The sequence below is a fragment of the Arvicola amphibius genome, chromosome 6 (genome assembly GCF_903992535.2).
Source record: "Arvicola amphibius chromosome 6, mArvAmp1.2, whole genome shotgun sequence".
NCBI classification, from domain to species: Eukaryota; Metazoa; Chordata; class Mammalia; order Rodentia; family Cricetidae; genus Arvicola; species Arvicola amphibius.
The window spans coordinates 2,170,607-2,187,153 of record NC_052052.2 but is presented as its reverse complement, the minus strand read 5'-3'; the positions used below and the strand labels follow the sequence as shown (position 1 = coordinate 2,187,153).

Below are 16,547 nucleotides of genomic sequence, written 5' to 3'. Positions count from 1 at the left end.
TCTCCGTTGATTTTCTTCCCAAGTTAATGATAACAAGGAGCAACAGAAACAAAAACCAAGCAGGAGCTTGTTGCCTAGCCTGGACATTTGAGAGTTAAATCCCCAAGACCCATAGGATGGAAAAAGAGAATAGACTTCAGAAGTCATCCTCAAGGATGGGGGGGGGGCACCGAGGCAGGAACACACACACACACACACACACACACACACACACACACACACACACACACGACCGAATTTCCCCAAACATTGCTGCAAACCAGGTTCCAAGTGTCCACTTAATTAATAGAGAGATCACAGCACATATAGGGAACCAAGGGTCTTGGGGGTCAGAAGTCAGCACTCGTTTCCTGATGTCCCCCCACCTCTGTGTGTACGGACAGGCACCTACACATGTGCTCATCTCTTAAGCGCGCTGCCCAGTTCAGAAGGATCTGACCTGATCTGAAACAGGAGACAGCGCGGGCAGCCTGGATTCTCTCCTTAGAACACTAGGGAGGCAGGCAGGTGAGGCAACAACCCTCCAGGTAACTCGCGTCTGGAGGCCAGCGGGCCAGCGTAGAGAGGCTCTAGCTGGCTTTAGATTCTTTTAGTCTGCTTACAGGGCATGCAGGGAAAGGCCTTCGGGTTTCGCATTCCTTGCACCTCCCAACTTCCACAGAAGACCTAAGCTCTAGTATCTCCTGGGATCACCTGCTATCTGTGGTGGACTGGGTGGGCAGGAGGCAGGCCCCAGGGTTACCGAGGCACCAACTGGATCTTCTGGTAGCCCACTCCGGCCCCTCCTGCCACTGACGCGAGGTCCCTGGGGCGGTTCCCACGGCTAGCACCCCGGGCTGCCGGTTGCCGCTCACCCCAATCCCAGCCTCAGAGCCGCGGGAGGGATCCCTGGCTCTCACCGGTCCCAGGGCTGCCTACCTGGCTGCTGGCCGGGGCGTCAGCGTCGCAGAGAACCGGGCTGAGCCTCTGCTTTCTCGCTGGGCTGAGGGGCGGGCTGCAGGGACTGCGGGTTATATGGGCGCCGGGCGGGGAGGCGGCGGCAAAGGGACTGCCGCGGGCTTAGCGCCTTTCGCAGCGGACCGGCGGGAAGGCAGCGCGGGCACTCAGCCGTGGCGGGAGGAGGGCCGGCCACCCCGGCCCAGGGCTCCCACGCGCGCTCCGCCTCCCCAGCTGGCTCTGCCCGAGTCGGGGTCCGGGCCCTACTCCTCCCGCCTCCTTCCCGCCACCGCTTGGCGCGCGTCGTCCAGAGGAACCCCAGCGGGGTCTCCTTGCCGGACCGCACGCTAGTAGCCGGAGCCCTTCGCGGAGCTGTAGGGGACCGCGACCTTTGGCGGTGCTCGGGGCGCCAGGAAGGGTGCGCAGGCGCCGAGGGGTTGGACCCAGGTGCACACTCGGCACCCGACACCCAGGACAATCTCCCACTCTCTCCTCCGCCTTCTCCCCAGATGCCCATCTCCTCCGAACCCCCTGGCTGCCTCTACTGCCAAGCGCCTGCAACTCAGGGGGTCAGGAGTGCCCTCAGCGGGGTAGCTGCGCCTTCTCCAGAGCGAGCCCTGGCCGAAGTAAGCCTGGAGGAGGGACCGAAACTGAAGACTGGAAGCCCTGGAGGAGAACCGTTGACCCAGCGGGTCTCCTCCTCTGAGAACAGTTCGTAGCCCCTCTCGATTTGCCTGATGGAAATCCACAGCCCGCCTGGAAAGAGTATTCAGTGCAGACCCTCTGCGTTCGACTCTTCAAACTTCAGCCAGAGGTTGTGTCTTCTAAACCAACACCCCTGGTGCCACGGGTGGCACCCTGCTCCCTCCCATCCGGGTTTCCTAGCCCTGGGTATCAGTCGTTTCTTGGGCGAAAGTGCACGTGGGTGTCGGTGTGGTAGGCAATGCTCAACGGATGCCCAGAAATTGCTCACACAGAGCGGCTTGTGGTAGGCAGAGGCTCATCTCTGGCTTGAGATGCCTACTGCACTATTAGCCATCTCGCTGCTGGGCAAGTGAGCGGTCTAGCGGTCCCTCATCTCAATTCGGAGTCGGTTTCGGTCACCGGGTGTGCCCTGCCTTGCGTGGTTATGGGACCCCTTAGTGGCTCCGCAGGGTGGTCCTAGTCCAAGATGTTCGTTCCCACGCGCCCTCAAAGTCACGTTAGTGTCACCAGTGATATTGCATGAGAAGAGGTCGGGCGCAGACCCGATTTCCCCCTCTCACTCGAAAGTCTGACCATGAACCAGGCCGATAGCTAGGTGCAGGGTGGGGACAAGCAAGTTTGGGACTGGTTGGTATCAGAAAAGGCCAGCACTCCGGGCACTCTCCAGGTTCTCTCCTAACGGTGCAAGTACCCTCATTCACTCACACTCGGAAATTAGATGTATCGGCGAGGAAGAGGTTCAGAGCCAGGAGCTGAGCCAAACAATACCAGGTCTGTTCTGCTCTCAGAATTCGGGACCCGGGACCCAGCACCCACGGCAGCGGCTGCGCGATAAATTGATCCTCAGAAGCTCTGAGTGCAGACGGGAGCAATCAGAATGAGATGGGAATGGAGAGCCCTGTGGGACCGAGGACTTGGGGTTCCCCGTGAGTGAGGAGCAGGGCTCTTTGGGGAGCGAGCGGGGTTTGAAGCCCAGTTGGCGCTCAGTCCCACAGGCGCCTAGCGGGGCTGCCATCAAGAGCGTCTAAGTTTACACTCACACCCAGTACCTCCAGGAAGGTGAGCTGATCCACGTGCCTACGATTTCGTTTCGCCCTAGACTTGCGAAGCACCTGAGCATCACGAAGTAGTGCTGCTGGTGGTCGCTCTCAACAAAACCTCAAAGCAAACCTATATTTATACTTAGACAATACATAGACAATAAATTGTAATAGATACTATGTTTTGCTTTGTTTTGTTTGAGAAAGGATCTCACGTAGGCCAAGACGTTCTCAAACTTCGTAATTAACGGAGGATGACCTTGAACTGCCGCCGCCTCTGCCTCGACGTCTGGGATTAAAGGTGTGCACCGTCGTGCCAGGTTTAAGCGGTGCTGGGGACCGAAACCAGAGTTTCATTTATGCTAAGCAAGCACTCTGCCATCTGAGCCGCGCCCCCAACCCCTGTAACAGAAACTTTGTTACATACTAAAATAGGCTTATCTGCATACGACTACATACTTAAATATGTATTTACATGTAAACAAATGTTTGTTTACAAGTACAGACACCAGTTAAATCTGAATTTTAGATAAGGGAGTTGGTTTTTTTTTTATAAGGGAGTTTTTTTAGTCTAAGTATGTCCCATGTAACATGTGGGAACATATTTATATTGTGACTAATCTGAAGTCAAAATTCAGCCACGAGTTACACGGCTTGCACATAGATCCTTTATGGCGCAAAGGCGCTAGGCGCCTTTAAGGCACGAGCTCGGACTCCCCGCCCCACAATGCCGCGCGGCCGCTCGAGGCTCCCATTGGCTGCAGCTTGCTTCCGCCTCCGTACTTCCGGCCGCGGCCCGCGGCGGTTGCGGGCGGTACCTTAGGGCGGTGCTGGCCCCGGCTGGCCGCGGCCATGAACTTTTCGGAGTCATTCAAGCTTTCTGGCCTGCTTTGCAGGTTCTCCCCGGACGGCAAGTACCTGGTGAGCCGCGGTGCGCGGGGCATTACCTGTGCGTGGGCGCGCGACCTGTGCAGGGGGCCAGAGTGGGTCGAAGGGGGGCGGGAAGGGGGCCCGAGCGGGACGAGGGGGGCGGCCAGGGGGACTCGAGCCATACGAAGCGGGGCACCAGGCGGACGAGTTTTGGGGCGGACGGGGGAGATCTAGGTAGATGATCAGGGTGTGGAAAGAGGGCCTGAGCCAGGCCGGACTAGGGGGATCTTGGCAGGGGGGCGGGGTAGGGAAGGGGCATGTGGAGCGGGTGGCCTGAGCAGGGCAGGGATGGAGCTGGGGATGATAGGTCGATATTCTGGCAGGTGGTCATGGTAGGGAGGGGGACCTGGAACAGGTGGCGCGGCTGGGCGGATGCCAGCCTCCCGGCTCCAGTTTCCCTTAATCAAAGTTGGGTTAGGCGATGCCAGCTCATGGTTACTTTGTCACAAACGGCATAGTTTATGTTTTCTGGCGTGTAAGCTGGTTAGATGGCGCCCTCCTTTTGGTCCGCGCTACTTCTCCTCCTCCATGACATGCAGATGATTTAAGTAACTAGCTTTCAGTCCCAATATTGGATGTCAGCTGTCCATTCTATGGTGACAGACACCCATATGACCATTGTGCACTCAGAAGGCAGACACTTGGCATTAGGAAGCCATCAGGGAAAACATAAATAAAACTCATCTTATAAAAACTATGGTTCTGGACCAGTAACCGTACCTGCACTAAGCCTGTTGAGCTGAGTCTCATGTCTAGGGCCCACATAATGGAAGGGCAGAATGACACCTGCAAGCTGTCTTAACCTCCACATAAGCAACAGCCAGTGCATGACCCTCCCTGCATACAATGTAATCATACCTTTTAATGAGCTTCCTTTTACGCATTGATCATCTTCTTTAGACATGGTTTCTCTGTTCAGCCTCGGCTGCCCAGGAACTCACTCTAGTGATGTAGGCCTCTAGAGAGCTAGGGTTAAAGGCGTGCACCAACACCGCCTGACTATTTTGGTTCTTAATCCACACTCCTGCTGTATTTATCCAGGCCTTTGAGACATTGTTTAACCGCCTTATGTGTCATTCTACGAAAGTAGGGAGTGAGTGTCAGAATAGAGGTGGTAGTAGAAGATTACGGTACTGCTGTACAAGCCCGACGCCTTGAGTTCTGGGACCCATGGAAGGGTGGAAGGAGAGAACTCACACAGGCACGCGTGTGCGCGCACATAACACACACACAAGCATGTTCTACCTTGATACATTTTACCTTTTTCCAAGTATCTCGGCAGATTAGGGTTGTTTTACTGTTCTGAAAGTCCTTGTGAACAGCAAGGAGGTTTCATTTAGTTATCTGATGTTTGTGTTTGGGACTGCCCACTCATCAAAATGTTGTGAAACTCCTGATAATTGTTTCTTGGCAGTCTTGCCATACTGGGCAGAGCTGGCCCATGCTTCCTGCTTCAGTGTCTTCAATGGTTCCTAAAGAATTCACTGGACCTGGTAACTCTGGAATTCACAGCTCACAGGCTGTAATGTGAGAACCTAAGTCCTGTGCTAGGCCCTGTTCTAACCTGCACTTGGTCCTCGCGCTCTCTCTTTTCCACAGAAGACAAATTAGGCTTCCTTTTCTCTTTTTTCAATCTGCCTGTGCACCATGTGCACATGTGTCTGTGTTAGTGTGCAACTGTACATGGGTGCCACACACACACAGGGCAGAGGACAACCTGGAATATGATTGCTTGACTTCCACCTTGTTCCATTCAAGGTCTCCTGTTCTCTGCTGCATACACCAGGTTAGCTGGCCTGCCCACAAGCCCCTGTCTCTGCCTCCCCTCTTACCACAGGAACACTGCCATTATAAACAAGTACACCCAGTTTTATGTGACTTCTGGGGATCTAAACTTGCGTCTGAGGCGAGTGCAAGTTCTTTTAGACTATAGTGTGGTATGCAAAGCTGGCCTCAGACTTAGAAAGTAGCTGGCATCTCCCTAGAGCTGTAGTTATAGGTGAGTCCATCACACCCAAGCAAAAAAACCTTTTCTTTCTTTCTTTTTTTGTTTTGTTTTTTTGTTTTGTTTTTGGTGGTGGGGGTGGTTAAGGATAGAGTTTCCCTGTGTAGCTCTGGTTGTCCTGGAACTCATTCTACAGACCAGGGTTGCCTCAAACTAAGGAATTTGCCTGTCTCTGCCTCCCCAGTGCTGGGATTACAGGCATGCACACCAGTCTAATCTTTTAAAAAATAAATTTACTTGCACAAATCTGGGGGTTCCAGTTGTACAGATGTGCAGTGTGTGCAATGATGAAACCGCGTGGTAGAACATTAAATCTTTGTATGCGCCAACTTTCTCTTCTTCTGATTTTGGAACAAGCTATGTAATTACTGGCAGCTCTGAAATATGCCAGACAGGAGGAAAGGAGGACCACCGAGGCACGGCCTCAGTGTCGTTACTGGAGGAGTCTCTGTCACCCACCGTTCCTGAATAACTGCTCTGAGCCTTAATATTAATTATAATTGCTTGGCCGATGGCTCAGACTTCTTACTAGCTGGCTCTACATATAAATTAACCCGTTTCTAGTAATCTGTGTATCGCCACATGCCCTGTGGCTCACCGGTAATGCCCTGGCATCTTACTCCTTTGGCTGCTGTTGGGTCTTCCTGACTCCGCCTTCTTCCTCCCTCTGTTCAGTTTGGCTTTTCTGCCTAGCTATTTTCTATCCTACCATAGGCCAAAGCAGCTTCTTTATTAACCAATGGTAATAAAACATATTCACAACATACAGAGGGGCATCCCACATCAGAGAGCCCTCCTGTAGAGCAGACACTACTGACTGCTTTCTGCCTCATTTTTCAGGCTTCCTGTGTCCAGTACCGGCTAGTGATCCGGGATGGGAAGACCCTTCAGATCCTTCAGTTGTATACATGCCTGGACCAGATCCAGCACATAGAGTGGTCAGCAGACTCCCTCTTCATCCTGTGTGCCATGTACAGACGGGGGCTTGTGCAGGTGTGTACCATGTCAGTGGAGCTTCTCCAGATGGGCCCTGGGCAGGTGTGTGTAGGCAGGTACATGCAACATATAGGTAAGTATGTCCCCTGTGTGGATGGGTGCCTGCACTCACAGGGCGTGTGTCATTGGTCCGGTGCTGTCACTGTAGTGGAGTTAGAATTAGGAAGCTTTCCCAGGGGTGTGACCAGGAAGGAGTGGCGTTGTTTGTATCCTCTAGTTAGGTTTGAAAAAAAAATGCAATGAAACTATAAATTTTTTTCTTTAAATACCTAATGTTCTCTAATAGTTTAATCCAAATACTTTTGATGTTTAAAAAATAAAAAGAGAAGCACTAAAAAGTTTCAGTCTTGGAGCTGTGTTCTCCAGAGAGGAGGTGCTGAAAGGCAGTGAAACTGTTATTCACAAAGCCTAAGTGAGGTTCTAGGACGGAGACACGAGCGGACCCTTTTAAAGGTACGCCTGAGGTGACAAGGTAGCATCCTCTCCCTCACAGCGGCTGCGGGTGGTGCAACCGTGTGCTCTGCAACCCTGTGTTTCTTTTATGACTCAAGGTCTGGTCACTGGAGCAGCCAGAATGGCACTGCAAAATCGACGAGGGCTCTGCAGGGCTGGTTGCTTCCTGCTGGAGTCCGGATGGCCGCCACATTCTGAATACAACTGAATTCCATGTAAGCTGGCCAGACGTGGCCCATCCTGTCCCTTGTGCCTAAAATACTCTGGGAATGTGAAAGTCTGGGTTCTGGAGGAATACACAGGGCAGAGTTCTCAAACAGTATAATTCTTAAATCCTACTTTTTAAAATGTCTTTTTAAAAGATTTATTTATTCATGTATTTTATGTATATGAGGGCTCTGTCTTCATGCACACCAGAAGGAATCTGATCCATTACAGATGGCTGTGAGCCACCATGTGGGTGCTGGGAATTGAACTCAGGACCTCTAGAAGAGCAGGCAAGTGCTCTTAACCACTAAGCCATCTCTCAAGGCCCTTTAAATCCTATTTTAGAGAAGAAAATTAGAACATTTTAAAGGGTTGGCAAGATGGCTCAGGAGCTAAAGGCTTTTGCCACCAAGCCTGACCACCTGAGTTGGTTTCTACGAATGCACATGTTGGAAGGATAACCGATTTGTGTGAGTTGTTCTCTTGACCACACACATGCCTCCTATCCTGAAACCAACGTAAACAAAGACAAGTCTATGTCTTCTGTTACAGGCCAACTCTGTACTTGTTATGCTAACAACATAACAGGGCATCTTAAGTAGCCTGGGCTTGTTAGAGGATCATTTGAGAGTTTTCCAGACAACTTTGATCAGCAGTCCTCATGCTTAAGTTCTGCAGACCAGAGCCCAGCCTCCAGATCTCAGACCCTCAGTTAATGTCCCCCCCCCCAAAAAAAAGAATACCTTTATTCATTCAGTCACACACATACTGAAATGGAGAGGAACGTTTGGACAGATAAATTGTGCAGGTCGTTTTCAATGGCTTTGTTGGCCGACCACTAACTAGGTCGCAGGCCTTTGCTGGTGGCCCTGAAGTGACTGTTCAGCTCAGGTATGAAGGAATACCATGGCTTAGCAAGGGGCACCCCTAGGAAGCCACCTTTTTCTTATATTTTGGGATAGGGTCTCACTGGGTAGCCCTGGCTGTCCGTGAACTCTCAGAGATCTGCCTGCCTTTGCCTCTTGACAACTGGGATTAAAGCTTTGTGTCACCATGCCTTACCTTATTCCTAGCTTTTAAGTTTTAGCTTTAAAAAAATCCCTCAGATTTCATTTACCATGGTTATGGTGGTCAGGAGGTGCCCCTACAGGCATCCGTTAGTACAGTGGACGCATAACTGAGAGCCATGCAATTCCCATGCAGGACAGTTAGATCATGGGTACCCTTCTGGAGGCAGGACATCCATGAAGGCGCTGTACAGTGCAAGGAGGCCCTGCCTCCTGTGGGACAAGAAGAGGGCTGTCGCCTGAGCAGTGGAAGACATACCTACACACTTCTCGGAACACCAACAGGCCTTGAGAGCCTGCTGGGGCTGCATTGCACAGTAGCCATTTTCTCCCTGTTCTGGAGGGTCCTGGGGTCTGCAGTGCCCGTGTATTTATTTAAATATGCCTGTCCATTGCCCCTCCTGGCAGTCATAGCTGCTGCTCTCGTTCCTTAAAAGAACAGGGTTGCTGGATCATCCCCAGCTGTCGCTCTGCTGCTGAGATCTGAGTTGTGGGGAGCCCTGGGGCTCAGGGACAGAGGATCCTGCTGGGCCAATGCAGATGGAGGAGTTCACTCTCGAGGGCTCACATCAGGATTTGAGATGGGTACCAGGCTAGGGCACTGAAGTGACTTTGCGTCGTGGTGTGTGCGGGTTTCCACGTCGTAAATGTTGCGTGTCTTCCTCAGTTATTCTCCACCTCGTTTTGAGGCAGTGTCTCTCACTTGAACTTAGCTGTCCAGTTCTGCTAGTTAAGCTAGCCCGCGTGCCTGTCTCTGTCTTGCACATGCTGGGGATCTTAGATGGCCACCATACCCACCTGGCATTTGGAGGATGCTAAGTTTCCAAACTCCACTGCCTCCTCGAGCTGTGAGACCTTCGCCCTGCGCTGTGGAGTCAGTGTCCCCTCTGACGATTGGTGACGATCAGGGCTCTCACAGCCGCTCCTGTAAGCATGCTAAACTACCCTTGCTGTGCGCGTATAGCGTGAGTCCACCTTTATCTTCTCAGCTTCGAGAGTCTTTCTAGCGACGCGAAGCATCCTAACTCCTTTCTCTCTCCCCTTCTCCCTGGCAGCTGCGAATAACCGTCTGGTCCCTGTGCACAAAATCTGTGTCTTACATCAAGTATCCCAAAGCCTGTCAGCAGGGTGAGTCCGCCAGCGCCCCTCACACACAGTCTGTCACGGAGAGCAGAAGGCAGTGGCTGCAGCAGCATCCCCCTCCCAGCCAGCCTCCATGCTATACCCTCCTCTGTGTCGGGAAGGGCTCGCTCGCCCTCTGCCTGCTGCAGCCTCACTGCCCTCACTTTTTTTTTAAGATTTATTTTTATAATCAGATGTAGGTGTGTGTGTGTGTGTGTGTGTGTGTGTGTGTGTGTGTGTGTGTGTGTAGGTAATGTGAATGCAAGCATTCGTGGAGTCCAGAGAGGACATCGCAGTCCCTGGAGTTGGAGTTACAGGTGGTTGTGAGCTGTTTGTCTTGGGTGCTGGGGTCCAGTTTTCTGGAAAAGCAGCATACGTTTTTAACCCCTGAGCATCTCCGCTCATTTCACTAGCTCTTCTGTCAGGGCATCACATCCGGTCACATCTGAGCATCCCAGAGCAGGGGAAAGGGACAGGAGTCCCTCACCATTGGAGCCCTGGGCAGAGTGCATGGGATGATGGGATATGTATGCATCACTGCCCTCGATCCCAGAAACAACATACAGTTGAGGGAGCAAGATACTTCGGGCATCTTACTGTCTTCTTTGTTGCCATAAGCAGTTTGCAGGTCACACCGGACTGACATGCACTGTAGGTTCTGACATTTGTAGTCTGGGGTGTTGCTGTAGCTGAGCAACAATCTGGGTCTGGGTGGAGGTGCCCTCTGTCCTCTGTCATTCATGAAGCAGCAGCCTTTGCCTCAGGCTTTTTACGCTAATACTGATATTCATTTATTTGAAACGATAAGTTCTGGGCTAGAGCACACACTGCTCTTCCAGAAGCACCCATGTCAGGAGCTCACAGCTGCCTATAGCTTCAGCTCCAGGGATGGGACTTGTGGCCTCTGCAGGCTCCTGCTCTCTGTGCACAACCTGTACACACACAGGCATTACAGACTTACACTAGCTGAGAATAATGAAAATAAATCTAAAAACAATAAGAAGTGCAGTACCAGACAAGAGAGCTAGCTCAGGGTATAAAGTGCTTGTGCAAGCCTGCGGACATGAGTTCAGACCCCAGAGCCCACTGTGGAGCAGGCACAGCCCTGAGTTCAGACCCCAGAGCCCACTGTGGAGCAGGCACAGCCCTGAGTTCAGATCCCAGAGCCCACTGTGGAGCAGGCACAGCTGCACGAGATTACAGTCCCATTGCTCCTACATCAAGATGGGAGCTGGAGAATTCCAGAAGCTTGCAGGCCAGTTAGCCTGGCATATGCAGTTGCAAACAAACTATCCCAACAAGGTCATTGGGGAGTACAGATGCCCTAAGACTGTCTTTTAACCTTTATACACACACACACACACACACACACACACACACACGCCACGACACAGGTGTGCCTGTATTTACGCATGTGCTAAACACACAAAATAGCAAGCTGGCTTTTGACCACAGATGTCTCCTGTAGTTTCTTTGTGAAACATACTAACCAGCTAGGCCCTGCATTCAGTCAGTGAAATTTGTGACACATTAAAAATCAGGTACTTGGGCTCCCACCTGATTTGGAGGAGTGAGATCTCTCTGCTTGTCAGGTTCCTGTGTGACAATGTCCTGCTTACCACATTTCTGGGGCTTCCCCTTCTCTTGCTTGGTTCTTTCTCTTGTCCCTTGTAAAGTCTCTGCTGTCTGGGCATTTGTCCACGCTCTGGCTCCAGTACATTCTCTCTCCACAGGAATAACTTTCACCAGGGATGGCCGCTACCTGGCCTTGGCAGAGAGGCGAGACTGCAAGGACTATGTGAGCATCTTTGTGTGCAGCGACTGGCAGCTCCTCCGGGTAGGGCAGTCCTCTCCTGCTGGGGGTGGTGGGGAGAAGAGGGGCAGAGCCAGTGTTCTGATGATCCCAGGGGGCCTTTGTAGTCCCTGGTATAGGTAGAATGAGGTTTCTGTGGCCAGAGGGCAGGGGTACTGTGTGTGCCTTTAAGCAGTGCACACTAAGTGTGATCCAGACCTCGTGTGCACACTTGGTGCACACCAGACGTTGGCATGAACTTTGAACCCTCATTTGTGTAAGGGAATGCCTCGCTGGGAGGAATGCTGTTGAGTTGGCCCTGGGCAAGATGCCTCAGGAACTGTGACTTGAGCACATCGCCCTCCATGCACGCACGCCTCAGACCCATGAACAGATATCCAAGGGGGCACACTGGGAAGCTGATGGAGGAGAGTCATCTGTCTATGTGTTACTTTCATTGGTTAATAAAGAAACTGCCTTGGCCCTTTAATAGGACAGAAAATTAGGTAGGTGGAGTAGACAGAACAAAATTGTGGGAGAAAGAAGGTAGACGCTTCAGGCAGTCGCCATAGGCAGTCGCCATGCTTCTCCTCTCCAAGACAGACGCAGGTTAAGATCTCTCCTGGTAAGCGACCACCTCATGGTGCTACACAGATTACTAAATATGGGTTAAAGGAAGATGTAAGAATTAACCAATAAGAAGCTGAAACTAATGGGCCAGGCAGTGTTTAAAAGAATACAGTTGCCGGGCAGCGGTGGCGCACGCCTTTAATCCCAGCACTCGGGAGGCAGAGGCAGGCGGATCTCTGTGAGTTCGAGACCAGCCTGGTCTACAAGAGCTAGTTCCAGGACAGGCTCCAAAGCTACAGAGAAACCCTGTCTCGAAAAACCAAAAAAAAAAAAAAAAAAAAAAAAAGAATACAGTTTCCGTGTAATTATTTTGGGTAAAGCTAGCTGGGTGGCAGGACGCATCCCGCCGTTCCTACTACAGGAAGCAGGCTGCGGGAGGATGAGGAAGGATGAGGGCATATGGGCCTTGCCCGAATGGCTGGCACTCATGCAGCTATTTTGTCTGTTGCTGCATGTGAAATGATACATGTGCCAAAAGCATTGGTTATAAAATAAATGCACTTATCTAAGTAAATTTTTTCAAATTGTCGTGTTTTCCTGTCGTCTGGAAGCACTTTGACACAGATACGCAGGACCTCACAGGGATCGAGTGGGCCCCAAATGGCTGTGTACTGGCAGCGTGGGACACTTGCTTGGAGGTATAGCACATGGCCGCAGCACATTCTTTCTCGAGAGCACGCACCTGCAGGTACCTGTGTGTGCTTTTAGTGCAGCGAGCTGCTGGGCGCTGAAGCCTGCACTTGGTACCTGTGACCTGTCTACATGTCTGTCTGCAGTACAAGATTCTGCTCTACTCCTTGGATGGTCGCCTGCTTTCTGCATACTGTGCCTATGAGTGGTCCCTGGGCATCAAGTCTGTGGCCTGGAGCCCCAGCAGTCAGTTCCTGGCCATTGGGAGCTATGACGGAAAGGTGAGAAATGGTTCAGGGGATAGGCCACCTCTGTGAGCTGCCTGCAGCCTGCATGTCATCCTCATGGTTCCTTCCCCAGGTTCGCCTCCTTAATCATGTGACCTGGAAGATGATCACCGAGTTTGGGCATCCTGCAACCATTAATAATCCCAAGACAGTAAGTCTGCATGAATCTTGACTTGAGCATGTTGGTGTCTTGACTTCCTCGGTTACTGTGATGTCGTCTTCCCTGTCCCTGCACCCTGCGCCCTCACACCCTCTTTTGTCAAGGGCATGTCTAGTCCAGGCTCCGTGGACTGTGCCTCTCTCCTAGCCAGATGCTGCGTTCATCCATGCTCTGTCCTTTGCCGGTCCCTGGTGTTAGCAGAGGGGACTGGGTAGTCTTGAACACCTGCTGTCCTGCCAGGCACTGTGCAGACAAGCAGGGAAGGGCCAGGAGAGTTGTTCTGTACAGACCTTGGGGAGCAAGGGGCAGCTCAGGTCTGGGAACCAGGAAGGCATGTTCTGTAGCTCCATAGTGTTGAATCGTGCTGTCTTCTGTCAGTCCGCAGCAAGGACAGACTTCTGCTTTCCTTGTAGAGGTCACCCATCCACAGAGGTGCTAGACCTGAGGAGGACAAGGAAGGGGCAGGGCTGCAGGCCAGAACCTGGAGGAAGGAAGAGCTGGGCAGAGGTGAGGCTTTGACTTAGAGTGTGCTCTTCCAGTAGCAGTGGTTGGCCTTGGCTGAGCTCAGGTGAGGGATGGCAGGGAGCAAGGCTGGCCCTGCAGGCCGCCAAGGTTTGCCTGTGGCTCATGCATCTAGGTCTCATGTGTGCTGTGGTTTCTCTACCCGGGACTGGTGTATAAATCAGCTTTATGTCACTGGGACAGGATCAGTTTAAAGGAAAAGGGGCTTCAGTCCGTGGACCCTTTGCCTTCTTACTCTGGGCTTGTATTTAGGCAGCACACTGTGGTAAGGAGCAGATGGCAGGGCAGAGCTAATCTTACAGTGGCCAGGAGAGAGGAAGGGCAGGCGAGGTCCCAATACAGGCTTTTAAGGCTCATCTCCAGTGACCTGCCTTATCCCCATACACTGTTTAAAGTTGCTGGCAGCTGAGCCCCAGCTCATGGGCTTCAAGACCCACACCAGCAGCAAGTCTGTCATGCCTGGCTGATTGCTGCTCCCACAGGCTTGCTGCTCACTGCCCTCTGGCCTGGCACCCACACAAGCCACTTCCACATGGCTGTGACATTGTTTACCATGACACAGCCATGTAGTCAGGGCCCATCTCTACAGGACAGCCTGGTCAGCGGGACTGAGGTGGCAGCTGAGCTGTCCTTCACTGCAAGGGGTCAGACTGTTGCTCTTCTTCCTAGTAACTGTGGTGTCTGTGTCTGGCACTTAAGTTGGCCACCTTCCCGAGTCCCTGGTTCTTGTCACAAACTGGTTAGTGGCCAAATCATGTTTTTCAGGTTGTATATAAGGAAGCTGAGAAGATCCCACAGCTGGGGCTGGGCCACCTGTCCTTCCCACCACCCCGATCAATGGCTGGTGCGCTCTCTACCTCAGAGAGCAAATGTAAGCAGCAGAGGGCTGTGTCTTCCATGGGAGAAAGCTTGTGCTTTGTCTCAGATGAGAATCCTCTGTTCATGTGAATCTCAGGTGCTGTCTGTTTGGGCGGGGGAGATCTAAGCTGGGGTCTCAAGTTCCCTGCAGCATAGATCAGTGCTCTCCTGTAAAGCTCACCTTTCCCACACTGCCCTGTAGTCCATGTGCCCTCATACCACCTGTCACAGTAGCTTAACAGGCCTGGCCGTCAACAGTTCTCTGATGGACCTCAGAGGGATTGGGGAGGAGAGAGGACAGGAGCAGACATGTACTTGGTAGCTTAGCCTTTTCACTTCCTGCCCTGCAGGGAAATGGGCAGGGACCTGCATGCAGGCTTGGAGGGTTGAGGGCAGCCAGGCTTGAGAGGTGCTGCTCATACTGGCTGGTGCTTATCTAACATCTTCTGCCGGTTGATAATCTTCCTTCACCTCCCAGCTGGAAAAGGGCTGTCTGTGCAGATGCTGGTAATGAGTAGACCTGCCAGATGTTCAAGTAGCTGGGACTAGCTCAGAAAGCAGACCTTCCTGTGAGGCTCCAGACTGCATGGGCCTGTCCCCACTTGGGGCCCTCTCGGCACTAGGGAACTTGTGAACAGGCCTCTTCCCACAGCAGATCTGTTGCATACTCGCTGGCCTGATTTTCCTTCCCCCTTTTAACCAGCACCCTCGCACGTCCTCCCTGCTGTGTTCCAGATGAGATCTCCTCTGGGCCAGTTGCCTTGCAGACTCTGAAGCCGGTAGCTGACAGAGCGAACCCTAGGATGGGAGTAGGGATGCTGGCTTTCAGTTCTGACAGCTACTTCCTGGCAACAAGAAACGGTCAGTGTCATACTCCTGGACAGGGTCAGCTGCTCCCTGAACCCCTTGACGCCAAGAGCAGAATGAATGAGAAGCAGCTCAGGAGGGCAGCTGTGCGCTGTTCTCCCTGTGGACGGTCTGCACAGCAGCTCCTAGCTCGTTGACCCACACCCTGGCTGGCCGCCTACTCCCTCCAGCATTGGCCTCTGTGGCTCTGGTTTTGTTTGCGTGTTTTCACAATTACAAATGTAGAAACCACAGGGGAAAAAGAGGGATTTATGGCCTTTGGGGGGTGCTAGTCCCTGAGAAAGAAACCTAGTACATCCTTTGAGCCAGGTTTGCTCAAAGAGGACATGGTGCCCTGTCTCTGTTTCCTTGCAGACAATGTCCCCAACGCTGTCTGGGTCTGGGACATTCAGAAGCTGAAGCTGTTTGTGGTCCTGGAGCATCTGTCTCCAGTGCGCTCATTTCAGTGGGACCCACAGCAGCCAAGGCTGGCCATCTGTACAGGCGGAAGCAAGGTGTACCTGTGGTCCCCAGCAGGCTGTGTGTCTGTGCAGGTACCTGGGGAAGGTGAGCATATCCCAGCCAATGGACACGGTGGCTCATCTGCTAAACCTACTGCCTTGCATAGCGGTGACATGCCCCATGCCCCCATGGCTTTTAGCAAACTTGCAGGACCTTGCCTAGTGTGTAACCTGACACGGGACCTGCTGCCCCAGCTTTATAGGCTTTGGCTGCATCAGTCTGGGCTCGCCAGGATCCTCACTTAATCCGTAGGATGCCCTCCCTGGTCCTGGTCTCTGCTCTCTAACCCTGACCACCTGTCTCTCTAGGTGACTTCCCAGTACTTGGACTGTGCTGGCACTTGAGTGGGGATTCCTTGGCCCTCCTTAGCAAGGATCACTTCTGTCTCTGTTTTTTGGAGACAAGGAGGGGGTTGGCACAGCCTGTGGACAACGGGACGGCCATGCCTAGGACCTGAGTGGAAACCGAGGCGACGGGCCCTGCTGGTTTCAACACAAGCAACAGCTGCGCAGGCTCCTGATGGGTCGGGATACCCAGTTTTCTGTAGTGACGTGTTCTGTAAATATGTATAAACTGTAATATAAAATAGGTATTTGCTAATCCATGGGACAAGGGTGGTCATTTCCCTCAAGGCCTTAGGTTATAGGTTCAAGGTCTGTCTTAGGAGGATGAAGACTCCTGAGGTAACAACATTCAGCTGCCTTATGTCTCTTTATATTTTGAGCTGTTTCCAGAGTGCTCTTGACCAAGGGTGACTACTATCGATCTGTGCAGCCCCTCTGCAGCAGGATGTCCTCAAGGGTGCTGTGAGGCCAGCACCTGTGCCTCCCCCAGCAGTT

At 52.4% G+C, this 16,547-nt stretch overlaps 2 protein-coding genes across 3 annotated transcripts in view; one reads left to right on the top strand and one right to left on the bottom strand.

The window, feature by feature from the left end:
* Tp73 (tumor protein p73) overlaps positions 1-993 on the bottom strand; it is a 77,606-nt gene extending 76,613 nt beyond the window's left edge. The window contains exon 1 of the mRNA XM_038333413.1: positions 919-993. The gene's annotated coding sequence lies outside the window, so the exon portion shown is untranslated. The remainder of the gene's footprint in view (positions 1-918) is intronic.
* Positions 994-3,477: 2,484 nt separating this feature from the next.
* Wrap73 (WD repeat containing, antisense to TP73) lies at positions 3,478-16,312 on the top strand. Of its 2 annotated transcripts, XM_038334803.1 has the most exons (12): positions 3,478-3,602; positions 6,457-6,609; positions 7,164-7,280; positions 9,395-9,467; positions 11,195-11,298; positions 12,435-12,521; positions 12,660-12,794; positions 12,874-12,951; positions 14,248-14,353; positions 15,076-15,201; positions 15,562-15,753; positions 16,017-16,312. In XM_038334803.1, the coding sequence occupies exons 1-12, from the start codon at positions 3,534-3,536 to the stop codon at positions 16,163-16,165; spliced, it is 1,389 nt and encodes a 462-aa protein (XP_038190731.1). In that variant the 5' UTR covers positions 3,478-3,533; the 3' UTR covers positions 16,166-16,312. The 2 variants fall into 2 exon arrangements, with proteins under 2 accessions (XP_038190731.1, XP_038190732.1); XM_038334804.1 differs by lacking the exon at positions 12,435-12,521.
* The last annotated feature ends 235 nt before the right edge of the window (positions 16,313-16,547 follow it).

What these genes read in the sequence shown, in the direction of transcription:
- Wrap73 (XM_038334803.1), top strand. Translation starts at nt 3,534, where the DNA reads ATGAACTTTTCGGAGTCATTCAAGCTTTCTGGCCTGCTTTGCAGGTTC. An exon ending in GCGACTGGCAGCTCCTCCGG is followed by an intron (nt 11,299 to 12,434) that starts GTAGGGCAGTCC and finishes GTCGTCTGGAAG; the next exon opens with CACTTTGACACAGATACGCA. An exon ending in CCATTAATAATCCCAAGACA is followed by an intron (nt 12,952 to 14,247) that starts GTAAGTCTGCAT and finishes CATGTTTTTCAG; the next exon opens with GTTGTATATAAGGAAGCTGA.